Source organism: Glycine max, chromosome 1 (assembly GCF_000004515.6).
Source record: "Glycine max cultivar Williams 82 chromosome 1, Glycine_max_v4.0, whole genome shotgun sequence".
NCBI classification, from domain to species: Eukaryota; Viridiplantae; Streptophyta; class Magnoliopsida; order Fabales; family Fabaceae; genus Glycine; species Glycine max.
Genome location: NC_016088.4, coordinates 57,602,735 through 57,626,472, shown reverse-complemented (window position 1 = coordinate 57,626,472; position 23,738 = coordinate 57,602,735). Strand labels below are relative to the sequence as shown.

The 23,738-nt window shown below is 38.4% G+C and overlaps 1 protein-coding gene across 1 annotated transcript in view; it reads right to left on the bottom strand.

Annotated features, from left to right (window-relative positions):
- The window catches only part of LOC100816558 (serine/threonine-protein kinase TOR), a 46,788-nt gene that overhangs the window by 9,992 nt on the left and 13,058 nt on the right, over positions 1–23,738 (bottom strand). Inside the window, exons 23-41 of the mRNA XM_003517543.5 lie at positions 22,367–22,491; positions 22,170–22,222; positions 20,739–20,862; positions 20,444–20,626; positions 19,428–19,580; positions 19,193–19,345; positions 18,297–18,368; positions 17,842–17,976; positions 17,661–17,722; positions 17,445–17,542; positions 16,785–16,894; positions 16,540–16,713; positions 16,392–16,457; positions 8,543–8,611; positions 8,332–8,442; positions 6,347–6,487; positions 6,126–6,254; positions 5,873–6,038; positions 5,571–5,785 (exon numbers count right to left, since the gene is read on the bottom strand). Of these exons, the coding sequence (XP_003517591.1) occupies positions 5,571–5,785; positions 5,873–6,038; positions 6,126–6,254; positions 6,347–6,487; positions 8,332–8,442; positions 8,543–8,611; positions 16,392–16,457; positions 16,540–16,713; positions 16,785–16,894; positions 17,445–17,542; positions 17,661–17,722; positions 17,842–17,976; positions 18,297–18,368; positions 19,193–19,345; positions 19,428–19,580; positions 20,444–20,626; positions 20,739–20,862; positions 22,170–22,222; positions 22,367–22,491 (2,339 nt within the window). The remainder of the gene's footprint in view (positions 1–5,570; positions 5,786–5,872; positions 6,039–6,125; positions 6,255–6,346; positions 6,488–8,331; positions 8,443–8,542; positions 8,612–16,391; positions 16,458–16,539; positions 16,714–16,784; positions 16,895–17,444; positions 17,543–17,660; positions 17,723–17,841; positions 17,977–18,296; positions 18,369–19,192; positions 19,346–19,427; positions 19,581–20,443; positions 20,627–20,738; positions 20,863–22,169; positions 22,223–22,366; positions 22,492–23,738) is intronic.

Sequence of the window (23,738 nt, the reverse complement as noted above, 5' to 3'; positions counted from 1 at the left end):
GTGTTATGGCAATCAGTTGAGCCAAATGTTTTGGAGATCCTTAGATCATTCAAAACATGTCACTCCTTTTGGAAGAAGGCCCAAGAGATCTTTGCCAATGATATTCAAAGCCTGTTTGATGCAACCATGAAAGTTACGGCTCTCAAGCAAACCAGCCACAACATGATTGCACATATAGGTAAAGCTCGGGCAGTAGTGGAAGAGCTGAAAAGATTTCTTGTGGCTGATTCGTTGGAGGAAGTGAATAGGAAGTTGGACAAGTTTTACATGGTTCTTATCTTGAGGAGCCTACAGTCAAATTTTGATCATGTGCACGATCAAGTTCTTGCTGGAGACCAAGTTCCATCAATGGACTCCCTCATCACTAGATTTCTTCGTGTGCCTCATGTATTGAAGGATGAAAACCTTGCTGATGTTATGGAAACATCAGCCATGGTTGCACCTCGTGGGAGAGGAGGAGGCCGTAACAATAGAGGAGGCCGCAGTGAAAGGGGTGGACGTCCTCATTGCACCTATTGCAAGAGAATGGGCCACACTCAAGAAAACTGTTACTCATTGCATGGCTTTCCTGACAAAGTAGCACTGGTATCTAAGTCAGAAAAATCAGAGTCTTGGTTCTCTGATGAGGAGTACCAAGAGTATTTGAAGCTCAAATCCGAGAAACCCAACAACCAAAAACAATCTTCCTTTGTACCATGTTTTTTAACCGCATGTATCTCTCAATCCATTGAAGGTCCCAGTCCTTGGATACTTGATTCAGGTGCCTCTGATCATATCTCTAGTAATAAATCTTCTTTTTCATCCATTTCTTTTCCAAAAATTCCTCACCTTGTTACTGTAGCTAATGGTTTCAAGGTTGCGTCTCAAGGAAGTGGCCAAGTTTCATTATCTCCTTCATTAAAGTTGAATTTTGTACTTTTATTCCTCAATGTCCCTATAATTTAATCTCATTGAGTCAGTTGACTCATTCATTAAATTGTTCAGTAACCTTTATTGCTAATTCTTTTGTTATTCAGGAACATGGCACGGGTCGACTGATTGGAGAAGGACGTGAATCACGAGGGCTTTACTACTTAGAATCCAGCTTTCCTGCGTCCTGTTTTGCAACCTGAAAACCCAAACTTTTGCATGATCGTTTGGGCCACCCAAGTCTACCAAAACTAAAAATGATGGTTCCTAGTCTTAAGAATCTTCGAGTCTTAGAATGTGAGCCTTGTCAACTAGGAAAGCATGTTAGGTCATTATTTCCTCAAACTGTACAAAGATGTAGCTCGACTTTTTCTACCATTCATTCTGATATTTGGGGACCAAGTCGTGTTACATTTTTTGATTTTCGATATTTTGTAACCTTTATTGATGAATTCTCCAGATGTACTTGGGTTTATTTAATGAAAGACAGATCTGAACTTTTGCCTATATTCATGTCTTTCTTTAATGAGATTGAGAATCAATTTGGAAAAACTAATAAGATTTTCATAAGTGATAATGCTAAAGGGTATTTCTCTCATGACCTATCCTCTTTTTTATCTTCAAAAGGTATTCTACATCAGTCCACATGTCCTCATACACCACAACAAAATGGTATAACAAAAAGAAAGAATCATCATCTTCTTGAAAATGCACATTCTCTAATGTTAAACTCCAATATTCCTATACACCATTGGGAAGATGCAGTGCTTACTGCTTGCTTCTTAATAAACAGGATGCCTTCTTCTTCCCTTGAAAACTAAATTCCTCACTCAATTATTTTTCCTCATGATCCATTATTTCATGTCTCTCCTAAAGTGTTTGGTTGTACTTGTTTTGTCCATGATCTCTCTCCTGGTTTAGACAAACTCTCTACTAAGGCCATCAAATATGTCTTTTTGGGTTATTCTCGTCTTGAAAAGGGTTACAAGTGTTACTCTCCAACCAGAAGACGATACTATATGTCTACGGATGTAACATTCTTTGAAGACACACCCTTCTTCTCAACCTCCATGGACCATTCTTCTCTCTAGCAAGTACTACCAGTTCCTTCTCCTTGTCCACTAGGTAATTCTGATCAAACTGTTAGTGAAGTCCCATCTTCTCCACCAAATTCAACTGAAGTTGCTTCTCCACCTCTTATTACATATCAACGCAGGACACGACAAGTTGGTTCTATAGTGCCTGAATTTTCTCCTCGTGATTCTCATCCTCCTCCAACCAATCCTCAAACCATGGATCCTTCTTCTCATCACTCTGATTCAGATTGGCCCATTGACATCAGGAAAGGTACTTAATCTACTCATAATCCTCATCCTATTTATAACTTCTTGAGTTATCATCGTTTGTCTCCTTCATATGTTTTCTTTGTGTTCTCATTATCTTCCCTTACTATTCCTTCCAATGTTCATGAGGCACTTGATCATCCTGGATGGCGACAAGCTATAATTGATGAAATACAGGCTCTTGAAAATAATGGTACTTGGGAACTTATTCCCCTTCCTCCTGGCAAGACAACTGTGAGTTGTAGATGGGTCTATACTGTTAAAGTTGGGCCCAATGGTGAGGTTGATCGGCTTAAGGCTCAGTTAGTAGCTAAAGGCTACACTCAGATATATGGTTTTAATTATTGTGATACTTTTTCTCCTGTAGCTAAAATCACTACCGTTCGTCTGTTTCTTGCTATGGCTGCCATGCGTCACTGGCCCCTCCATTAGCTTGATATTAAAAATGCCTTCCTTCATGGTGACCTTGAGGAGGAGATTTATATGGAGCAACCTCCTGGGTTTGTTGCTCAGGAGGAGTATGGTCTTGTGTGTAAGCTACATCGATCTCTCTATGGGTTGAAGCAATCTCCTCGAGCTTGGTTTGGTAAATTTAGTCATATTGTTCAACTTTTTAGGCTGAAACGAAGTGAAACTGATCATTCTATTTTTTACTGTCATACATCCCCTGAAAAGTGTGTTTATCTAATGGTCTATGTTGATGATATAGTGATTACAGGGAATGAAACTACTAAGATTGTCCAGCTAAAAGAGCATTTATTCAGCCATTTCCAAACCAAAGACCTGGGATATCTGAAGTATTTCTTGGTATTGAGGTGGCTCAATCAGGAGATGATGTTGTGATCTCTCAAAGGAAGTATGCTCTTGATATTCTAGAAGAAACAGGCATGCAAAATTGTAGACCTATTGATAGCCCTATGGATCCAAATCTGAAGCTCATGACAGATCAAAGTGAAGTTTATCCTGATCCCGAGAGGTATAGTGGACTTGTGGGAAAACTCATTTATCTCACCATTACAAGACTTGATATTTCCTTTGCTGTTGGAGTGGTTAGCCAATTTATTCAAAATCCTCATGTTGATCATTGGAATGTTGTTATGCATATTCTTAGATATGTTAAGAGAGCCCCTGGACAAGGATTGTTGTATGAAGACAAGGGTAACACACAAGTATCTGGGTATTGTGATGCAGATTGGGCCAGTTGTCCCATGGATAGAAGATCTACATCAGAATATTGTGTCTTCATTGGAGGGAATGTTATCTCTTGGAAAAGAAAAAAGCAAACTGTTGTTGCTCAATCCAGTGCAGAAGCTGAATATCGATCTATGACTATGATTACATGTGAACTTATGTGGATTAAACAATTTCTCCAAGAATTAAGATTTTGTGAAGTGGTGCAAATGAAGTTATACTGTGATAATCAGGCTGCTCTTCACATTGCTTCAAACCCAGTCTTCCACGAGAGGACTAAGCACATAGAGATTGATTGTCATTTCATTCGGGAGAAACTATTGTCCAAGGTGATTGTCACTGAGTTCATTAATTCTAATGATCAGCCAGCAGATATTTTGACTAAGTCCTTAAGAGGACCTAGGATTCAGTCTATATGTTCCAAGCTTGGTGCATATGATTTATATGCTCTAGCTTGAGGGGAGTGTTGAATATGTGTTGTTTTGTGTATGGTTGCTTAGTTATTTAGCTTTATTCAGAAGACAGCAGGGGTTAGGTCATTGTGTCAGCTGTCTCTCTCCTACTTTTTGTATTTTATATATATATATGTTATTTGAAAGCAATAAAGATAAGGTAGTGAGTGAAAATTTCCTCACATATTCAAATCTCAAGTCCCTTCAAATCTATTTTAGAAATCAAATATGGTATCCAGAGCCTAGTTCGATCAACTATGGCTAATCCTCCTTCTACCAATTCTGCTTTTCCCTCCTCTTCCGCTTTCCCCAATTCTATCACTGAAAAGGTCAATTATTCAAACTTTCTTCTATGGCGGCAGCAAATTAAACCTGTTATCGACTTGTACAAACTTCAACGATTCGTCCCAAATCCTTCAATTCAACCTCAGTTTCTCTTTGACAACGATCACAAAGAAGGAATCGAGAATCCAGCATGTGAAACGTGGGAACAGCAAGACCAGGTCTAGCTCACATGGCTTCAATCACCGCTTTCTTTGTTGATCCTCTCTCGAGTTCTTGGCAGCATTCATTCGTATCAAGTGTGGGAGAAGATTCAAGACTATTTTCACAAGCAGACGCGTGCGAAGGCTCAACAGTTGCAAACTGAGTTGTGCGCAACAGTACTCAATGACAAAACAATGTGCAAGTTCCTCCTACGCATTAAAGCACTCACAGATGGTCTTGCATCGGTTGGAAATCTGATTTCGCCTCCGTAGCACACTAATGCAATCCTTGAAAGCCTTCCACAGGACTAAAGCTCCGTAATCACTGTTATTGAGAGTAAATCCGAACCTCTTCCGATTGAAGAGGTCAAAGCTCTTCTCCTTGCACATGAGTCAAGGTTGCAGAAGTATCGCAAGATCTCAGACTCACCTTCTGTGAATCTCACTCAGCTGTCAACAACTGTGCCTAATTCTTCCTCTGCACAAAGTTCTGATGCGCCAAACAAAGGATCACAGTTGTCAGATTTGGAAAATTTTCACTCTGGTTCTGGCGGTGAATTTGGCCGTGGTGTGATGGTTTTGGCCACACTAGTGGATTCAGCAAGTAGTGTCTATCTTGAAAACATAGATGACCAAGTCATGTGCAGAACAGATTCTGTTATGCAGCTAGAAGCATACTTCGGAAAGTAATCTGTGAAACACTTCAGAATCCAAAGGAACATGATGTTCAGTTATCATACTGATAGTGCTTAATAAAAATTCTGCCCACAGAAGTCAGGTCACAACCAGTCATTGGACATGAGCCTCGGCACACTGACAGATTAAACATCAATTACTTTCACTCTAGAATTTGCAGCTCCATTTAAGCACTATGCCAAGTAAGAATTGTCAACTTATAAATTTCCCATGGAAGGTTTTCAAAGTTTTATGAGAAAAAAATAAATTTAAAGAACAGTTATTACAGCGAAGTCTAGAAAGCAAGGCTGAAAGTTAAAATTATGAAGCAAACATGAAAGCATGAGAGCTTTTCCAAACACTTGAATACAGTAACTAATAGTAGATCGCTTTGTCCTTGAGTCAGTGCATACAATAATTACTGAACCTAAAACTTCTTCGTTATTGCCAATATTGTCCAAATTGATCAATACATGTACGGATGGTTTCATATTATAACAGAAATTGTAACTTACCTGTAAACTATCATCAACACCTTTGGAATTTGCTGCACATGCTATAGAATGAAAGTATCCAGTGACAGCTGCAGCAACAAATTGTGCTGCAACATCGGGGAATCCTCTTAAAGTATAATGAGACATCACTGCTGTGTTGAATAATGCCCATTTATGCCAAGCTTTGGCCCATTTATTTGCATACTGAGTAGCTTTTGTGAATGCATTAAGTATATCTACAAATATTGAAACTAATTTTTTTTAAAAGAATAAAAGATAAACATCATTTTATCTTCAAAGTCAAAACTATGACAACTAAGAACCTTTAATGGATTCATCAACAAGCCCAGGAGAAAGTGACCACTGCCAGGAGCCAAGATTTAGATAAACACGAGCAAGGAGAGGAACACTAGGATTCAAACCATTTGTGAAGCTCGATGGTGTAACTGGTTGAATGCTGGGTGCACTTGAGAGTTCCATAGCCAAATTCTAGGTCAAGTAATGCAGGCAGATGATCAGTGATAAATATTCAAGTTCAGATAAGCTCTCCCTATACAATAAGAAGACATATAATACCTGAAGCCTTATAAATGCTTCCCTGCGCTTTGAATCCTCTCCAAGGGACCACTGGTACTTCAAGTATGCTAGCATTACTTGAGGAGGGCCATGGTATCGAACATTTTCAGGAGACTTTTCAGGGTCATACTGATAGAATGAACAATAACTTGAGTGGGGTACACAACAATGAGGAATAACACAAGATAGCAAACATTTTAGACCAGGTATACAGCACAAACCTGTAGAAGTTTAACTAATGTAGATTTTGCTTGACTAATGCGCCCACTTTTTCTGCAAAGAGAGGCGAATTTGAGCCAGGTTTCAACATCTTCCACAGGAGGCAGCACAAGTGCTCTAACAACCAAAAGAGCCTGCCAAACCTACAAACAAGCACAATAAAGTCAGAGGAAGGAAAATCAAGCATAATTATGCAAAATGTTAATACAAGGATAAATTGCAAGAGCTCATCATAAACTTTTGTCAAGAGATTTAAAACTGAATATTCAGTATTGAACATCCTAAGTTGCCAATCACAATAAATAGCAGCAGTATCACAATGGACCTTTGCATAGCCGCCCTCCATCACTCCAGAACTCCTATAACATCAAATTTCAGATTCACAGCTGTAATTATAGTTTATTCCAGTTGCAATGCTTCAAAAATTGAAATGTTTTTTTATGAAATACCTGTTTCAAAAAACTTAATCCTCGCTTAAAATCGGCTCATATCTGTTTTGCAATCTCTTAAACTCAAAAAATCTCCACTTTACTCAAACTTAAACCCACCCGCTTCCACTGATTGAGGTAGTTTTGGTCTCCCAACATCCATAGCACAGAGACCAATTGTTAGGGCTAATAACCTCTATTCTCTTTTTTTAATAATAATAATAAATAAATAAAAACATCACAGAGTCATAGAGATGTTGCAGCAAGTTCTCAGAAGGTTACATCAGTTTCAGCAAGCTTCTAGCAGCCCACACCAGTTTTAATAGCTTCTAGCAGCCCACACCAGTTTTAATAGCTTCTTGCTCCATGTTTGGGCTCAGCACTACTTGGTTCTTAGTTCTCCTTTTCATCCATCCCTGGCCAAGCCCACCTCTGTTTTGATATGCTTTTTAATATTAGCAACTTCTTGTTCAAATTACTTTGGAATATTAATTATAATTTTATTAATCTTTTAGTACTTTTTCAGTTTTGAGCATTTATTATGTGTGATAGAAATTATTTGCATTATATCCGCAATGCAGTGTTCACACTGCAATCAACTACACCATTAATGTGTTTTCTTGGGTTGGCCGAGATTAACTAGTGTGAACACATGATATCACATCTCTCTCCTAAATGAGTAGTTATTGGGAAAAATCCAAGTCACACATTGACTAGAGATAAGGCAAACATAGAATATATAAGTGGACAGTGGAGGGAAACCCTCACCCCCTGAGCCAGCTTTTGGGATTGAGTTAACCTAAACCCACATTCTAAGATGGTATCAGAATCTATCCTAGATTCCATTAAACAGACCACCCACCATATTTTCCACGCACCAAGCCCAAAAGTGTTGGGCGTGAGGGGGTGTATTGAGAAAAACCTAAGTCCTACATTGACTAGAGATAAGACAAAGATAGAATACATGAGTGGGGGACAACCCTCACCCCATGAGCTTGCTTTTGGGGTTGAGTTAGGCCCAAACCCACATTCCAAGAATAGTCGGAAGTAATAGAACATTCATAGTACTACATATTAAATAAAACCAAAGCAAAGAAAGCGTCAATTAATATGTATTGGTTGAATTGCACACAACCATTGTTTGTACTTTCACTACTTTGTAGTGCCAACCATATGAATTTGATAGTTGTAATCAAAGCTAACATAACCTCAGCATCAAAGTACTATAGCTTATCAATTTTTTTTTTTTTTTTTGGAAGGCAAATAATATATATGTATTAATATAGTATAGTCAAATAATATATATGTACTATAGCTTATCAATAATTATCAAGAAAAGATTATGTGCCAAACATGTCCGGCTCTTAAGATTAACTGAAAATTAGCATTATTGTTTCAAAATAGTTTCATTTTTCTCACACCCCTTTCTGCACAATTACAACTGTGGACATTTGCAAGGTCATATCAGTCAAGACCACTCTTCACAGGTTGACATACAATTCAATGAAATAGACACCGTTAGGGTTTTTAGTATGCACGAGGATTATGGCCCTGTCTACCTCAACGTTGCTTTTGGCTCCTTCTATACGCTGAGTCCACATGTTGCGAATAAGAGCCCGCCGCTCTTCTGCTACTTGGTCTCCAGTAGGAAGTGTACGGTAATCAATAACCTGGTAGAAGAAAAGATCTTCCCAATTTATATTCATAACAATAACATTGAGTAAAGGACAGCAACTGAAAGTAATTCTTCTCAATATATTAGAGCTTAACCTCTTCTAGTTCTGATAGTTGCTGAACACGAACCATATTACTGTAAGCACGTTCATAACTCTCCAAAACCTGGAAGTGAAAAAAATTATATAACAAACTTCTTTGAAAGCAAATGAAATAAAAGCAACAATTACATATGTTTGAGTTGCGATTCACACACATTCCAATGCACATTTTTTCAAATCCACTGGTCTAGTCTACTTGAATGGATGTATGGGACTTCTACACATGAAATCAAACCTACTCTACATCATAAAAACAACACATGGAGGGTTTGTTGGATTTTCTTCTAACTTTTGGTTTTAAAAACCTTTTTAAAGTAATTCCATGCTACTCAAGAATCAATTTCCCATCCAAAATCTATTAAATTTTGAAAATTGTTTCCAAAATAAGTGTTTTAAAACCCAAAACACAAACAGTTGGGATATTTTTCTCATGCTCTTCTGTTTTGTGGTCCTAGCTCAAGTGTGTGAGTCATCTAGAGTGGTGCTGCATGTGGTGAGGGATGAGCTTGGGGTGAGTGTCTGTTTTTGTTCTCTTTTTTTTAACTAAACTATTTAAAATAGAAATCCTCCACACTCGGAAGCTACAAGAATATGACAACAGGCAATAAAATATGTTTAGAGGAAGTCATGCAGAAAAGGCTATATCAATCAATTTTCATTGAAATCAGTGATATTTATAGGAATATGAGACATTATTCAATTAATGATCATAAACAGTAAAAGATTTCACCATAAAAGGCAAATCGTTGTATAAGGTTGTAAAAAAAAAAATCATCGTATAAGTTTTATATACCTTTGAGGCAAAGGGGTCACCTCTTCCCAAGAGCATAAGTTGTTAATAGAAGCATTGGGAATGGTTTTTTACTTTTTATCAATATTTCTAAATCAATATCAAATGCAAGGCTGATCTTAAAATCCTACAATCAAATGCGTTCTCAGGGTGTGATTACACGATTAAACAATGTCGTGCGCATATGGTGAATGTCCAGCACACAATTAAATACTGGTACAGCATGGAAAGTAATTGCAAAACTTCCTTGCCCCATTCCCAAAAACAAAGTGCTATCATCACTTCATATTGGTTAAATTTCTCGTTATCCAATGATAATGTACGTGAATACGGCATAGTGCCCAATACAATAGAAGAATTAGTAAAGTCAAAATATCAATGCTAAAAATAAAGGTTAAATGACCATTTTGATCCTTTATCTTATTTTTTTTATTCAGTTTGGTTCTTTATCTTTTCAAAAGTTTGTTTTGCTCCTTTATCATATTTAAAAGGTTTAAAATGGTCCTTTGTCTTTTAAAAAGTTCACTTTGGTACCTCATCTTATTTAAAAGGTTGAAAATGGTCATTCAACTACTGTAGATACAACAATTTAGCACCAGTGGTGCAGGTATACACGGCCCATAGGCATCCACCCTCAGGAAATCCAGAGAATCTTAACAAATACATTTTTTTTTTTTGCTCAGCAAAATTAATTATATATAAATATGAAAAAGAGTACCAGAGGTACTATAGACCACATAGTTAGTAAGGAAATAACAGATTCAGAGCAATAAGCATCTGAATGAAAATGTAGGGGAAAAATACATGCCCTGCACAGCTATTTGAACCTATTACACATATTATCACTCCCTAGAGTTAGAAAGCTGCTTTGAGGTGTGAGGACCAAAAACTAAATGGCACTGTGAATCCCTTCTCCGCAACCTTAAGCCATGACCAAGTTAGGAATATGGCGTCCTCCATGACCTTGCTTCCATCAAAAGAATGGTTATGAAATACTACCCCATTTCGATGCTTCCAGATGACCCATGTGAGTGCTACCCACAAGCACTTCCATCTTCTAGCTTTTACTCCATTAGCAGACCTGTTGTCGTGTTGCAGAAAGTGATCTTTGGAGTTATGTGGGAATGCACCCAAAGAGTTTACCCATGACTGAGTTTCCCACCATAGAGGTTCTGTTTTTGTGCAGTGGAAAAACAGATGTGCTGCATCTTCCTCCGAGCTATTACATAAAGGACATCTTGAGTCGTTTAGCTCCACTTGTCTGACCCTGAGGTTTGTCCTGGTTGGCAAACTTAACAAATACATTTGATATGTATAGTAGAAAGATTCTGTGGATTTATCCCAGAGTGATAGCCCCCACCTCAAAAAATATTCCCACAACAGAAAATCCCCCTAGTGCTTTTCTACGCCACTCCTCCCCTTACAAAATTCATCCTCGCATTACTACTCCATACTTGGAATGGGACATTAAAACCCCTTTCCAGTGCCTTCAGCCACAACCAAATTTAGAACATTGCATCATCCAGAACTGTTTCCCCTCAAAATTCCTTGTTGTTAAAGATGTACTTGTTCCTATGAAGCCAAATACACCATGTTACAGCAGCCCACAACACCATCCACTTCTGCCCATCAATTCTGCTGCTTTCACAGTACCAATGCTGCAGAAAATGTTCCCTTGACACCACCTGAACCACTAAGGCAACCCCAATCCACGAGTAACACTCCATCCATATATCTCTTACATTTTCACAGCTAAAAAATAGATGCCCTGCTGATTCCTCAACCCTCAAACATAATGGACATTTATAGTTTAGATCCCCCACAGGTATTTGTCTCAGACATAGATTTCTTGGCAAATTTCCCCCGAAGGGGTCCTTCCCGAAATGGGGCTCTTTCTAAACGATTTCCGGGAAGGGTCTGTTTTTGACGTGAACTTTCAAAGAAAACGCCAGCAGCAATGGCGATTTGAGCATGCAGCAACACGTGGAGGGAAAATCGCCAATACCAGCAGCGATTTCGTGCCAGCAGGACTCGCCAGTTTGACTGGTTGCACCCTGTCTCGCCAGACGCAGTGGCGATATGCACTGGTGTAGCGGTTCAGCAACACAGTGATAGGGCGCAGGCTAGGCTTCAGGCTAGCGCTTCAGCAGCAGCAGGGCAGCATGCCGGTCTCGCCAGTTTGACTGGCGAGAAGCTTGAAAAAAAAATTTGTTCATTTTCTCCTATAAATGGATCTCTCCTTGACTCCTTCACGTACCAGTTCAAAAAAAAGATTGTGAGTGTGTGTATTCTGAGTGTGTGTTTGGTTTCTGTTAGTGAACAAGCTTTGCTCCTCCTTGTGTTGCCTCTTGCTCATGCGTAGCTCCTCTTCCTTGTAAGTGTTTTTAACTCATGTTTTAAATTTCATGGCACACACTTGTTTTGATTCTGAACTTTGAACTCTGAAAGCTTGAAGGCTCAGGAACTTATAATTGCTGCAGAAGGCAAATTTGGAAGTTTAGAAATTTTTTAAAATGCACACGAAAACCATAGGAGGAAGAACCAGCTATTTAAGCTAAACGATGTCACACACTCAGAATACACTGAACCAATGCTTTTGGCGGTTTTGGCCCTAGCCTGCGCGCCCCCTGAAGCCACTGCCGCACCAGTGCATGGCTTTATCGCCACTGCGTCTGGCGAGACATGGGCAGGGACCAACTCGCAAGTTTGACTGGCGAGACCAGCTGGCTTGAAATCGCCACTGGTCCTGGCAAGTCCGCTGCCACGTGGACCATCCGTGGAGGACTCGCCATTCCTGATGGCGGCATGCATTCCTCCCACGTAAAAAAAGACACCATCCCGGAAATACTTTCAAAACAGCACCATTCTGGGAATTTGTTTGTAAAACAACCCCTATTAGGGCAATTTTCCTAGATTTCTTCCGCTTGGTAGCCTATCCCTTACCAGCCTCCACACTAAATGACCTACCTTATTTGAGACTTTAACTTTCCACACCCTTTTGAATATCTCCTCTTCAGAAGATCCAACTACCGCCTCATACAACCATGCATAAGCCCCGCTAACAGTGTATCGATTATCGCTCCCAGCCACCCACATCCACCTATCCTTTTCACTTGGCCGAATACTATAATTATTCAGTTCAGCCAGAAAAGCTGACACTAACTCCACCTCCCAATCCTGAAAATTTCTTCTCCAAACAAAAGCCCATTCCCAAGAAGATCCCCCCATAAAACCCATCTTCATCACTTTGCAGTTTTGTTGTTCAAACAAGACAAAAAGGTGCAGGAACTTTTCAGCTAGCGGCTCGTGCCCCCCCACCCATTTATCAGTCTAGAAGTTCACCCTTCTCCCACATCCAATTTTTAGTTTCATGCCTTTATTAAACCACTCCCCAACCGCCGAGACGCCACATGACTTCTTTAAATCCCTCCACCATAGTGATTCCTGCTGATTGACCCTCTCAACATCAAGCGCTCTCCAACCCCCATACTTAGAAACCAGAATTCTATTCCAAAGAGAATCATCCTCCTGAAGCATGTTCCATCACCACTTCCCTAGCAGTGCCATATTAAACAATTCCAAATCCCTAACTCCCCAGCCTCCATGGGATTTTGGTAGGCATATCACTTCCTACTTCACCCACGTAATCTTGATCTCATCCCCAACCCCGCCCCATAGAAACCTCCTTTGCAACCTTACCAATATCTCTATAACCTTCTTCGGAATTGAGTTGAGCACTGATTTAATCAAGCACACCCTTCCACCAAATGACAAGTGTCTTTGTCTCCATTTAGAAAGCTCCCTTTGAAATTTTGCCACAATCGGTTCCCAAGTTTCTGCTCTTCTCAGGTTAGCCCCTATCAGTAATCCCAAATAAACAAACGGAAACACAAGGAACCTGGAATTAATGATTGTGTGATGAGAATCATGAAACTGGCCAAATACAGGCTAAAGGCCCAAGTGGAGAAGGACGAAGGCCCAAGTGGAGAAGGACAAAGCCCCCGAGTGGAGAAGGATGAAGGCCCAAGTGGAGAAGGATGAAGGCCCAGAGGCAGAGACACTATCAAGACTATTAATTGTTGCTGAAGGCCCAAACTAATTTGAAGGCCCAAGTTAAATAAGTTTTTAGTTATAATTTATTTTTATTGTAATTTTGGCCCAAACTGTTTAAAAGGCCCATGTCTATTTTTATCTTTTTGTTTAGCTACACTATAAGTATTGATAAAATTTGGTGAGATTTTCTCTCTGGGTTCCTTGTTGAACCAATTATCAGACTTATCAAGGTAATCCTTGTGGCGTCTACCCAGACTTATCAAGGTAATCCTTGTGGCGTCTGTCCAGACTTATCTTCCTTCACCGGAAGTGGCGTCTACCCTGACTTATCTTCCTTCACTGGAAGTGGCGTCTACCCTGACTTATCTTCCTTCACCGGAAGTGGCGTCTACCCAGACTTATCTTCCTTCATTGGAAGTGGCGTCTACCCAGACTTATCTTCCTTCACCGGAAGTGGCGTCTACCCTGACTTATCTTCCTTCACCGGAAGTGGCGTCATCCAAAAGCTCTACAGCCTGTATCAAGCGATCCGCCCCGTAAGGTTCACATCATTGTGGCCGAGTTCTGCACCCACAACTCCGAAACTCCAAATGCCCCAAACATGCTCTTATCGAAATTTATCTTCAGTCCTGAAAATAATTCAAACCCCCTCAATATGGCTTTGATTGTGAGGACATTCGACACTGTTGCATCTCCAAAAAACATTGTGTCGTCTGCATAATGAAGAAGGTCTACCTCCACCTTATCCTTCCCCACCAGAAAACCAGCATACACACCCTTCTTCTTTGCCTCCCTCATGAGCTCTGCTAACCCCTTTGCTACTATTATAAAGAGAAATGGGGCCAAAGGATCCCCCTGATGCAATCCCCTTTGAGGGATAAACTGATCTGAAGGACTTCAGTTGACCAGAACTGAAATCGAACTAGATTTCAAGCAACCCTCAATCCAGGAAATCCATTTCTGACAAAATCCCATGTGCCTCATCATGTAGAAAAGAAAACCCCAGTGCACTGAATCGTACACCTTCTCATAGTCGACCTTAAACACTTCCTCCTACTCCTCCGGACCTCCTCAATTGTTTCATTTGCCATCAGTACACTATGAAGCAGCTGGCTACCTTCCAAAAACGAACTTTGACGCAGATCAATCACCTCATGCAGAACGTTTTTTAACCTTCTTGACAAGATTTTTGCTACAATCTTGTACATGCAACCAACTAAGGCGACGGTAATCATTTAGCCCCTGTGGATCCACCACCTTTGGAATGAGGACGATAAAAGATGAATTGCAGCCTCAGGGGAAGACACCTCTTGAATGAAATTCTCCGAGAAACTTCAGAATATCTGCCTTCATGATACCCCAACATTCCTTAATGAATTTAAAATTAAATCCATTAGGACTGAGGGCGAGCCCTGGTGCAGCGGTAAAATTGTGCCTTGGTGACTTGTTGGTCATGGGTTCGAATCTGGAAACAGCCTCTTTGTATATGTAAGGGTAAGGCTGCGTACAATATCCCTCCCCCATACCTTCGCATAGCGAAGAGCCTCCGGGCAATGGGGTACGAAATTTTTTAGGACTGGGGCTTTTAGAACTCCCACACTCCCTTACCGCTTCCTAGACCTCCTTTTCCCCAAATGGTGCATCCAGAGCCTCATTAGCATGCCCTTAAATACTTCTAAACTCAACCCCATCTAGATTCGGCCTACTCCCCATGCTTTCTTGAAATCTGTTTTGGAAAAACAGTTTGACTTCTTCCTTAACCCGCAAAGGTTCTCCAATCCACCCGCCATCAACTGAAATACCTCTAATCAAATTACTACGTCTCCTCCAATTAACCATGATATGATAAAACCTAGAATTCCAATCTCCTTTCCGTATCCATTTAATTCTCCCTTTTTGTCTAAGCAAAGATTCAGTGGATGTTGCAACCTTCCATAGCTCGTCTTGAAGTTTTCTTCTAAGCGCCCTTTCATCCTCCCTTAACCATCAGGACTACCCCAATTTCTCAACATCATTCAGCTGCTCCTCTATCCCTTCCGCCTATTTGGAAAAATCACCAAAGCACTCCTTATTCCATTCTTTTAGTTTATTCTTAAGAAATTTTAATTTTTCCTTAAGAACAACCCCCCCCCCCCAACAAAACCAGATACACCGCACCCCTCCCATGCTGCCCTTACCACATCTAGGAATTTATTATCCTGAAACCAGCAATCCAATGTCCTGAATGGTCTTGGGCCCCAATCTGCATTCACGAACTTCATTAAAATGGGACAATGATCAGAAAATGATCTATCAAGGATGTATTGTGTAATTCCATCCTCTACCATTTCTTCTTCTCACGATAAACACCTCTCGCACATCCCCCCCTCTTGAAAACACCCCACAAATCTCTCTGAGTACGATTCAGGGAAATTTGTGATATAAAAAGAGGTTATATTTGTTGCGTCCCTCTAGTTCGTCCACCGTTTCTTCAGCCGCGTACCCGGCGACCAAATATTCCCTTCTCAGTCCCCCCTCTAAGACCTCCCTCGAACTTTCTCTCTCTAGCTCTCCCTCTCATCCCTCTTTTTTTTTGGTCCTTCTACTATTTAAATCTTAAAATGTGGGTTTGGACCTAACTCAACCCCAAAAGCTAGCTCATAGGGTGAGAGTTGCCCCGCACTTACATATTATATCTTGGCCTTATCTCTAGCCGATGTGAAACTTGGATTTTCCCCAAATATTAAATATATTCAAAATGATCCTTTATCTAAGTGTTATTCGAAGGACAAAGTTGGATATATTTAAATAGTTGAAGGGTCATTTTGAACCTTTTAAATAAGACAAGGTATCAAAGTGAATTTTTTAAAAGATAAAGGACAATTTTGATTCTTTTAAATAAGATAAAGGACCAAAGTAAACTTTCTAAAGTTAAATGGCCATTTTGAACAATATAAATAATATAAAGGATCATTTAGCCAAAAATAAAAACCACTAGGAAAAGTTAATAAAGCAAACTCACCAGAGCAGCAAGCTCTGTTGCCAGACATTTTCTAGCTCTTTCTACATACTCGCGTGCTTCATCATACTGCCAACAGATTGGAATCACAGTAAGTAAAATTGAATAAAATTAAAAGCAAGTGAAGTTGATATTTGAAGCAAACAAATACCTTTCCTCTACGAACCAATAGAACAGCCCTGAAGAAAGTACCACTACTACTTCCATCACTACTGGCAGCAGTGTTCCCCAAACCTCGAAGTTTTGTTTCGTCACCATCATCCAATCGAGACACATATTCTGCCATTTGGTCCCATTCTCCCATGTTCCAAGCAGCATTTGCAGCCTAACGAACATTAACACTGAGCATGGGCAGGGAAAAACATCCATCACAAGTGATATGAGTATAAAACCAACCATTGGTGCCATTTCAAGACGAGCAGCTGGCTCTGCCGGGGTCCAAAATTCTTTGCATAGGATATTCAACTCATCCCATTGAGCCAATGCAGCAAGGCATCTCATTTTACCTGAAAAGCAAGATCCAGGTTCAAACATTTCCAAAGATGCAAAAAAAAAAAATCCTAAAAAAGTGTAAATCCAAACTGACAAGATAGTAGCATGAAAATTCAACCTTAAAAGCACAGAAATATGTTTTAAATTAAGTAATGGAAAGAGAACAAGAGAATGCAACATTTGACTAACTTGGAGCCCCCGAGATCAGGGGAGCTCTGATACCAACTTGGAGAAGAGGAAAATCTGTATAGAATTTGAAGACTTTTCCAACACAAGCACTAATCCATATTTATAGGCTAAACCTATTAAAGGAAAAATGTAATATACGAAAGCTAAAACCCTTCATAATAATTACAGATATAATCTTAATATATACAGGAAATATTCTACCCCAAATTAGCACCTATTTACAATAGATAACTCAGATTATCCAGAATTGATGTACCCCCACACATATAGATTATGAGGTATTCTACCATGCCAGAATATGTGTAGTCTGTCAAGGAACATTCAAAAAACTCAAATCAAGGAAGTTATAATGAAGGTGAAGTCATCAGCACAGACCTAAAGTGGCATCCAAGACAAGATGTGGACTTGTTGCTTGAGAAGCCTTTGCTGTATAAGCCTTGAGGGCATCATCCCATCGCTGCAGTTTCTCATACCTAAAAAGGACATCTAATATAAGTCTCTAATCTTCTCAAGAGCTTCCACAGATATAAAGTAGAATTGTTTAAGAAAAAGAAGGGATGATGAACTTAGAAATTAAATATCAAACAGTACCATGACTCCTTAAGTTGAAAATCTAGATGCTGTTGGGCATAGGTTAGTATTCCAACTGCAGCCTACAAAAAGCAAATGTTTTATTGAAATGCATGGATATCAGATAAAAAAGTTAAAACTATCAGAGCAGCAATGAAATGGTAAATCTTGATTAAAAAAAATCATTTCTATTCAACTCAACCTCATGTTGGTGTAATTGGTTGTTTATATGAATAAGAGCTTCAACTACAGCAACTGGGTTAGCATCCATCTTCTTGGAACGTGCTCCTTCAAATTCCATTTCTTTATAGTGTAAGGCTTTTGCAAATGCACGACACTGTGTGCCATTGAAAAGCAACAACACATGAAAGGTATAAGACAAAGTCAGGGAAATAATCCAATAACAGTAAAGAAGTTGTTTAAAAGGGAAGCATGCATCCCTAGTACCATTGGATCCTAATACCATTGGATCCAGCTGCCTACCTAGCACTAATGTTGTATCCCTAGTACCCCTGGTACTTTCAATTATATATATAATATATTTTTGCTGATCAAAAAAAAAAAAGGGCAGCATGCATTGAACAAGGACATGGATACATCATGAACATATACACACACACATGAACCCCAAAAGACAAAAAAGAAGAAAAGAGAGACCTTCTCAGCAAGAGCACCAAGAAGGCGTATGTCAATAGGAAGAGGTTTCTCATCATGCTCCATGAACTCAGCCTGCAGTTTCAGTTAACAAAGACAACTGTAAATTTAAAAAGAAGCAAAATGTCATAATTTCATCTGTCTCCATGCATCTTTAAAATAATAAAAAAAAATGAACTAAGTCTAACCCTTCACCTTTGATAGAAAATATTTTCCAGATAAATGCAAGTTTGGCATAAAAACCAATAGAAAAAGATCCCTCCAGAACCAAAAAATTGAATTATTTTTCTAAACAAAAGTCATTTAAAAAGAAAAACCACCAAGCCCTTTCCCATGCCTTTTTAATGGTTTCACCTGGAGCTTTTTATGGTCTCCCCTTATTTCTAAGAGTAAATTACACCCCCAAGGTTTCATGAGATTGCACAAACTCTCGCTGCCTTTTTAATGTTTACAAAAACCTCCCTTATATGGGGGACACAGAGTAATGTTTTTCAAACAATTAAAGGGGTTAGTGTAATGTATAAAGGGTGTCAATATAATGTTTTTCAAACAATTAAGGGGGGTTAATCTAGGGGCAGAAAAAATAGGGGGTTTTGCAAAATCTCGCAAAACCTCAAGAGGAGTCAAGGGGGAAATCAGTAATGTGGGAGTAAATTATTAGAATTGTGCAGTTAAAAGCAACAAATAGTTGCACCCATACAATTAGACCACCATCAAAACTATCTAAATTCCTTGCTGTCCTAATGTGTTAGTTACACATCTTCAAGTAATCTCTCAACCTTTTGCATGTTGTAACAAGATATATCTAATAATCAATAATCTTTAGGAAGCAAATATAAAACAGGTGTCAAAATTCACATTCACAGATTCAATATATTCACCAAGATGAAAAGATATACCAAGTTAAGAAGTGTTGCCAAAATTTCTGGGGGGATATTTGGAGATGAAAATGCCATCTCTAGATTCCGAACTAGTTGTTTCTGGCTAGTCTCATTTAGCTGCGCCCAACAACTGACAAATCCAGCTGCAAATAACTCTCGCCCAACAAAAGGCTGTAAAATTCAGAGACAATAAGTGAAAGTCAGATAGGAAAACACTAATGCCACAATGAATAATATCCATAGTCAATGAAACCTGCAACTGTGCAAGCCTAGCACAGGTTCGTAAAGCTGGAGAAGGAGACTCCTTTAGAAGTTGAATGCTAAAATGCCTCATCCATTCTGCCCAATCTTCCTTAGTACTTCGCTGAGAAGCCTCCCCAGCTGTCCGTAATCGACCATCATTAACCTGTATGGAAGTTTTCAAGCCACCAATAGAAAAAATAAAAACTATAGAGCTGAGACTCCTCTGAACTGTAAATCTCATTTCCAGATTCCATTTCCCAATACTAAAAACATACAAAGCTAAGGTAAAACTTTAGTGTGCAATCCTTCATTAGGAATATAGAGCTTAGTAGAATCAGGACAAATGATTTGTTGCAGGATTACAAACTAAACAAAGCTCTATCCTAATGAGTTGTATATTTGCTGTCATGAGACTAGCATTCATATTATTATTTTTACTGAAAATGTGTGATTACCACACATATGTAATAATGCTTATATACATCATAAGCTACAATTAAGGAAAGGAAAATAAATGAAATCCCTAATTAAAAGCTATACAAATCATGCATTTAACACATTTTTAAACATCAAGTGGCAAGATATATGCGGTTTAAAATAAAGTTTTTTGGTGAATGTTGAATATATCAAGAATTCAGAGAACTTTCTCGAAAGGTGAATGTTGAAAATGTCAAGAGTTTGGAGAACTTTCTTGTATGTCATTGAGAAACTGTGAATGGAGTGAAGAGTATTGCACTGGTGAGCAGAAGAGAGATTATTCTCTGGCCCTGTATTCTGTTCTTGAATTTTGTTTTATTTGAATAAGTAAAATATAAATTATCAAGCCTAATGTTCACCAGTCTAATTGTTATCCTAACATGCAGTCAACAGGGATTAGCATTTCAACATTCAAACTTTCTTTGGTCAGTTTAAACTTTGGCTCAAAAGTCACTGGAGGCATGCTCAGTAGTCAGTAGCTAGATTTCCCAGGGGTTCAAGTCCAAAATAAAAGAACAAAAAACTTTACAACTAATCACATAAGGGTACCTGATGGCCTCTAAGTTTGTGAGCATCTGATCCATCTTCATAAGGATCAATCTCCACATCATCTAAAGGATCACTAATGACCTCAACAGGAAGCCGTCTGTTCAGTCTTTGTGAAGCTGTGATCCCAAGAATAAGTGGCTCCCGTCGCTGTAAACGCCCTTCAATTTCCTCAAATTCCTTGTGCTGCAGTTGTATGCTACTTTTAGAAAGTTGTAAGACAAAATATTTAATATCACACACACGCACACATCCCATGGGATAGAAAAGAGAAAATAAAGATAGAAAAACTCAGGACCCGCAAGCGATATTTCTGTAGAAGTTTGTGAATTGATGGAATAAAAATTGTGAAATCCTCGCCAAGAGCATGAGCCAAACAACAAAGTGCATCTACAGCATCCTTTCGGAGCTCATCATTTTTCCTGTAAGACATAAGTACAATTGATATTTGATAGGGATCACCAGATCAGGTAAAAAGAATGTAAAAGATGATAACATGAATTAAAGGAGAAAATTGAGCAACTCAAATTATTCATGGAATTCTAAAATACTCCCTCCGGTCCTTTTAATATAAGACACCTTTTAGAAGAAATTGATGGTCTTTCTTTAAGGCATTTTACAATTCCTATTAAGAATTTTATAAAAAAATCACTAGTTGTCCTTATTAAATACTCAGTATTTGTTTTTTTTTTATTAATGGTGGTGCATAATACTCTTAGTCTTAGACTTTATTGGGAAAAACCCAAGTCCCACATTGGCTAGAGAAAGGCCAATATAGAGTATATAAGTGGGAGTCAACCCTCACCCTATGAGCTAGTTTTTGGGGTTGAGTTAGGCCCAAACTCACATTCATAAGAGACTTTAATGTTTTCAAATCACCCATAACAAGTTAATGATTATTAATAAGAATAAAATTGGAACATTAGTAACATTTTTTTTAAAATATCAATAAAATCAACTGAATTAACTATTTTTATTGGTCCATGTGATTATGTCCAAAGTGCCTTGTATTAAGGACCGGAGGAGTAGTTTTTAAGTTGGTTTCAATGGCAAGTACCAATCAGATAAGAAAGACAAACTTTTATCATCCATGACTATTACAAGGAGACAAAATTTACTAAAAAAGATAAAGCCATAATTCATCCAGGGTAGATATCCCAGAACAAAACCCATAAATCATCGGTGGCAAACACTAAGTTAGAATTTACAATTACTTTATAAATCAAAATTAATTATAAATATTATCTCCCATTGTTGTTAAATGGCGGCACCATGGCAGAATAGAGCTATGGATTTTTGCCAACCACCATAGGCAATTTGTGAAGGGAGGACCGCTATGGCAGTGCCATAAGCCGCAATGGCATGTTTACATAGCAGAACTTTGACCTTCTGGCATATTCCGTCATTGGTAACACAGTTATCTCCTCATAGTACATCATTTTCTCAGTGTTGGAAAACAAGCTGCTAGGGAGTTTCGGCAATTCGTTTAGGCACAATCCACCACTTGATTAAAATACTGATATTGAATAGTAATGATTCAATGGATTTGCAAACCTTTGCTTCACAGTTCCCTATTTGTTTTGACATAAATCTCTTGATAATTATTTATCACTTGCACAAACAAATAATTATATTAACTTTCATTATTACATCAAAAGAATTTGAGTGGATGGAAGGACAATCTGATGCATACAAGTATATTTTGAAATTTCAGAATTTGCACACTCACCCATCCAAAACTAACTTCAAGTGGTGCACAAGAGAGGATATATGACCAGTGACCTGATGATAAAAAGGGAAGAGTATCAAATAACAGACTAGAACAATCAAAGACCAAACATGAAAAGTAAAAATATCACAATGCCTAGCATAAACAAGTCAATTTTAAAAAATTGAAGGTGAATAGAAGCAAGAACAGTAACTAACCTGAACACGAGGGATCAGGCTTGTCAAAGTTTTAATTGCAGCACGTCTTATGTCTACTGAGGCATCCACTTTAAAAAATCGTATTAGAGCAGGAAGAAGTAGATGCATATGCTCATCCAAAGTCCCTGCACAACCAAGAACAAAATTGTCACAGTTTGCCATTCCAGGCCATGAAAATTAGTTATGCTATAACTTCATTAAGCACAGTAAATTAATATGATATTATCCCCAAAAAATGGAACATATAAAAGCTGTTTTCAATAGTAGTGGTACACTGGCACCCACAATTTTTTTTCTTTGGAATTTTAGGTCTATTTCAAACATTAGCAGGTCACATGCTCCCATAGTAGTCAAACTCAATAGTATGATGTGGCCATTGTGGCTTTTTGCGCACTAAAGCAGCGCTACCACAATATTAGCTTCAAAAATTAATTTTGACACCTGAAACAGCGTTGTTTATGGCTTGGTGAATAAAATTGTAATTTCTCCCCCATTTTTAATGCATATTTTGTTTAAAAAACATAATAGAATTTGGAACCCCTCTTCCTTGACTATTCACACAAAAAGTTAGCTTTGTTTTAACCTTTGATCCTTCAAACTTTTGCAGGATTGTGTTTCTTTTCGTGTTCTGTTCTTTCTTATTCCTTTAGACTTTGCAGTTCACATTCTGCTAATTTTTATCTGATGTGTTATGTTCTCTTTCCATTAATTTCACTAGCATCTTTCATTTTTGGACTTTCATTATTATGTTCTTATTGATCCTAAATTGATGGTGATTGTGTGTGTAATCTATGACTTATTTAACATATATTTCTTTGATTTTAGTATTTTTTGTGTAGAATAATTGTATAAATTAATAGTTTAATTTATAATTTTTAAAATAATGGTCATCCCACTGTAGTATTGTCAAATATGGCTGCTACGCATCGCTATCTGAGATCTATAACTATTCATGCACCATTAATCGACCTTACTAGTTTAGGAAGTGGTGATTAAGCAATTGAACAAAGAGAAATGTTAGGATTACACTCTCTAACACACACTGTTGTTGACTGACATTTATTAGAAATCATGAATTTGTGGGTCTCATTTCTTAGACACTCATAATTTTATAGTTTCCAATAAATTTTAACCGATAGTAGAGAGAGTGTTTGGAGGAGTGTGTCAAAGAGTGTTTTGCTAGCACTGTTTTATTTACGTATTCAGGTCTGGGATTAAGGACCAGATCCTGAGATATAGCACTATTTACAGTAAAAACTCTCCTTAGACACTTTGAGCAGCCTAAACTCTCCCAAAGGGTCCAATTCAACTTAAATTCCAGCCCCCCCCCCCCCCAACTCACTCTCCACTTATACCATTATTCTGTTATCAC